Source organism: Phalacrocorax aristotelis, chromosome 4 (assembly GCF_949628215.1).
Source record: "Phalacrocorax aristotelis chromosome 4, bGulAri2.1, whole genome shotgun sequence".
NCBI lineage: Eukaryota > Metazoa > Chordata > Aves > Suliformes > Phalacrocoracidae > Phalacrocorax > Phalacrocorax aristotelis.
Genome location: NC_134279.1, coordinates 3148562 through 3152195, shown reverse-complemented (window position 1 = coordinate 3152195; position 3634 = coordinate 3148562). Strand labels below are relative to the sequence as shown.

Genomic DNA, 3634 nt, shown 5'->3' with positions numbered 1-3634 from the left:
CGCGCCGGTACCGAGAGGGGGTATCGCGTTTATTTGTTTTATTCATATCAAATTTCACACAGTGAAAAGTATAAATGCAGTAGGTTTCCATCCCTCCGCCTAGGCAAGGCCGATGAGAGAATAGGCATCCATAAAGTGCTCCTAGGCGGTATAAAACAAAGTATGCGTTTTAGCATTCAACTAAAAATCCCTTTTCTGGGCTCTGGTTTAGCTTTCTTGATCTGAGTTGCAGGTCGAACTGCCACAGATGAGGCTTCAAACCATTCTGGCATCTTCCTCTTAGCAGGGGGAGGCGAGTTCTGGAAGAGTAAAGCAGAGTATTGAAAAAGGCACATATTTACAGTCTGACTCATATAGCTCTTCCCCAAAAAAAAAAAAATTATGCTCAGAGAAAGATGGGAACTAGCTATAGTGTTAGGGGAAGGCTTATGTCTCCCTTAAATGCAACAACTTTTTCAAGGAAATGAACAAATGAATCGATTGTTTTCAAGGAAATGAACAAATGAAACTACAGCAGAACAAACAAAAACAGAGAAAAAGGAAACAAAAGAAACAAAGGTCTAGGTGTTGTACTGACCTCCAGGAACCACTTTTTTAAAAAGAAAAGCCACACAAACCAAAAAACCCAAACACAGCCCCAACACCCCCAAGTGTGAAGACTAATTGAAGAACTGCAGCTCCTGAGCCTGACCTGTGAAAGAACAGAGCTGCAGGCAGGGAATGAAAGTGGATGCCCCAAACCGGTGACACATGAGCAGTACCTGCTACCTTCCCCATTAGTACCAGAATAAAAGGGACTGAAATCCACAAACGCAGCTGTGGGTGCCTGCCCCCAACAGTGCAAGGCACCCCTTCTCTCCCTCTCCTCACAAAGGTCACAAGTTCTGCAGACCACACTCAGGGATCACATTCCCCATGGAGAACCTAAACATGCAGCGCTCTCCACGACTGCTGGGTGCGCCTCTTGCTCTGTGGTGGGAGGAGAGGCTATGGCAACAGCAAGCCACAAATTACTCCAAGAGCTTACAGCCATGAGATAAACAGGTTTCTGCTCATGCTTCGGCCATCAGTTTTTAAATAATGGAAGACCTGTCACTGGCGAGATGTTTGTCTCACAATGAACAAGACTGCTGGTGGGCTGCCCTCGAGGAACACACCAGGAGGCCCCATCCACAGCCAGGAGAGGTTGCTCCAGAGCTTGTGCCAAGAGGTGTGTGCACAACACCAGGGCTCCCAGCCCAAGCTCCGGTGGGGCAGGAAGGGCGCAGAGACCCTTGACGCACTGATTGTGCTTGTTCCTGTGTCAAAGGGGCTTCACCTGGAACCCATGTCCTCGAAGTCATCTGAAGCTATCACCAACAATCAAAAAGGTCACGTTATCATGTGTTTACTGTCTTAAGACAGCTGCTGTGCTATTTAGGAGTTAGACCTACCTAACACTGACCAGACCATGAATAATAATTTGTTTTGCACTCACATCAATATCCAGCTTCCAAGTGAAGCGAGTTGTACAGCAAGTAGTGGTCAGAGCCACACCAGCTCCCTTAGAAAAACCCCACTATGTGTATGCTTACACAACTTGTGTTTATATAACACCAGTGGAAAAATCCTTCATGTGATGAGCATAAGATCTCACACAACTCCAAAGGAAGCCAAACATCCTCTCAAAGTGTTGGAAGCATCTGCCACTAGATGGCTGACAAGATGTACTGGGGAAAACACGTATCTGTAACAGGCTGATGCTCTGACTGAGGTATATTTGGGCACAGGAAGGGCAATAAAAGCAGCATGCTGTCACTATACCAAGCATATTAACAAGTTAGCTGGCAACCCAGGCCAAAGCTGTAGGCACAGCAGAGAACCCAGACAGGAGCTGGGACCTTGGTTTGTTCAAGACCAACATCTAGATCATCAGGTCTGGGCTCCACTCCTGGCACAGAGCTACAGGCAGCCTCACCTTCAGCTGAGAGTCAGCAAACAGTTCCTCCTCATCAGGATCAAGGGCAGGCTGTTTCCAGGAGGCCAGCATGAGGGGCTTCAGGCAGCCTGCTGCCTCTCTGCTACTTGGCTGGCTGTCATCCACGCTCTGTACAGCCTTTCCATGTGACAATAAAGAAGCAGATTGTTTTATATATCACAGCATTAAAGCTTAAGTCCGCACAAACCAGATTCAATGCAATGGCTGTCTTATGGAGGTTTCTTTTTTTAAGTGAGTGAGTGTGCAATTTTAAACAGAGTTCCAACACCTCTGCTTAATGAGATCACTAGCTATTTCTTAGCCTTTTCACCACAATCAAGTTTGAGCAAGTGAAGTGCGTCCATTTCAAACCAAGGGAACTGCAACTTGTACTTGGGCATATTTTTTGTAGCAGAGAAGAATACTTCCTCCACCCCCATCACTCTGAACTTGTACCACTTGCTTCTGACTCACAAGTGCCATGTTTTCAAATGTGTTTTTGCAGCAAAGGTGTCAGTTAAAAATGGGATAGTGGGCACAGAGGTATTAACTTCTAATTTCTGTAAAATGCCTGCTGGTCGTAGGTTGGAACAGCCAAGCTGAGATTTCTGTATCAACTACACATCTCTGTTACCGAGAGCATTGCTCATGGCAAGCCTACTGCATGCTTTATTCCAGTAAGAACATCTGTTTACCGAAGTCGAAGGAACCATTCGCAGATGTGTTTTCTCTGCTCTTTCTTTCACTGTCGGATTGATCAAATTATCCTGTAAAAGCAGCAGTAATAAAAGGTTGTTAAAATCCAAGAACATTCATTAGCAGATTTTCAAGCTGTTTGCTACAGGGAAATATTAGAAGCAGCATATCTTCTGACAGAGAAGTAAATAAAGACTGTTTGGATTAGCTTTTAGATTTGCAGTCTACTCATTTGTATAATATTAATTTGATTTCTAATAGCATGTCATTCCTGTTATTAGCTCCAGCAGCTAACAGTAGGAGAAAGAAAAGTGTAATTAGAGCTCACTCAGTTGGACTGCCAGGAGGTCAACTTCAGGAAAAAGAAGGCTCTGACAAAGATATTTTAGAAACAAAATAGCACTCAGGGATGCAAGAAAATCAATTCAGCAAGATGGCAAGGCTTGAAAAATTGTTTGAGCCAGAGTTCAAGACATCAACCCCAAACCCTGTAAGAAACAGATATGAAATCCTCACACAGGAATTGGAATTTCTTTTTACCATTCCCACCAGAAGCCACTCAGTGCTGGGTGGCCTTTTGTACAGGGTGCTGAACCGGGATTTGGGAGACACCGAAAGGCCAGACGAGGGCTCGGAAGACTAGCCTGGCCTTTCTCAAACAGCAACAAAGTACTCCTTATTTCCTGAGATTTCTCCCCAATGAGTCAGACATGGCATGACACACTTATCATGGCTACGCCCAGCAGTTCCAAGCAACAGAAAAACCCGTGAAAGACAGATTTCTGGCAGGCATTGCCCCTAGCTTTTCACTTTCAACTTCTCTCCTTTCTCTGAGCTTTCTGTACAGTAAGAGAATCACTTTTCCCACACAAGGTTGGTGATCAGGTACCAACACAGAGAAGCATGGCAAGGGCAGAACGTGGACTGCGTGGCTATGAAGGATCCGGCTTACCCAAGGTTTTCATACTGTGGAGAACGTGG

The 3634-nt window shown here is 45.2% G+C and overlaps 1 protein-coding gene across 5 annotated transcripts in view; it reads right to left on the bottom strand.

Annotated features, from left to right (window-relative positions):
• Positions 1-23: 23 nt before the first annotated feature.
• WRN (WRN RecQ like helicase) overlaps positions 24-3634 on the bottom strand; it is a 45809-nt gene continuing 42198 nt past the window's right edge. For all 5 annotated transcript variants that reach the window (XM_075090053.1, XM_075090055.1, XM_075090057.1 and 2 more), the window contains 3 exons: positions 2653-2724; positions 1958-2095; positions 24-299 (listed from right to left, as the gene is read on the bottom strand). In XM_075090053.1, the coding sequence (XP_074946154.1) occupies positions 177-299; positions 1958-2095; positions 2653-2724 (333 nt within the window). In that variant the 3' untranslated portion in view covers positions 24-176. The remainder of the gene's footprint in view (positions 300-1957; positions 2096-2652; positions 2725-3634) is intronic.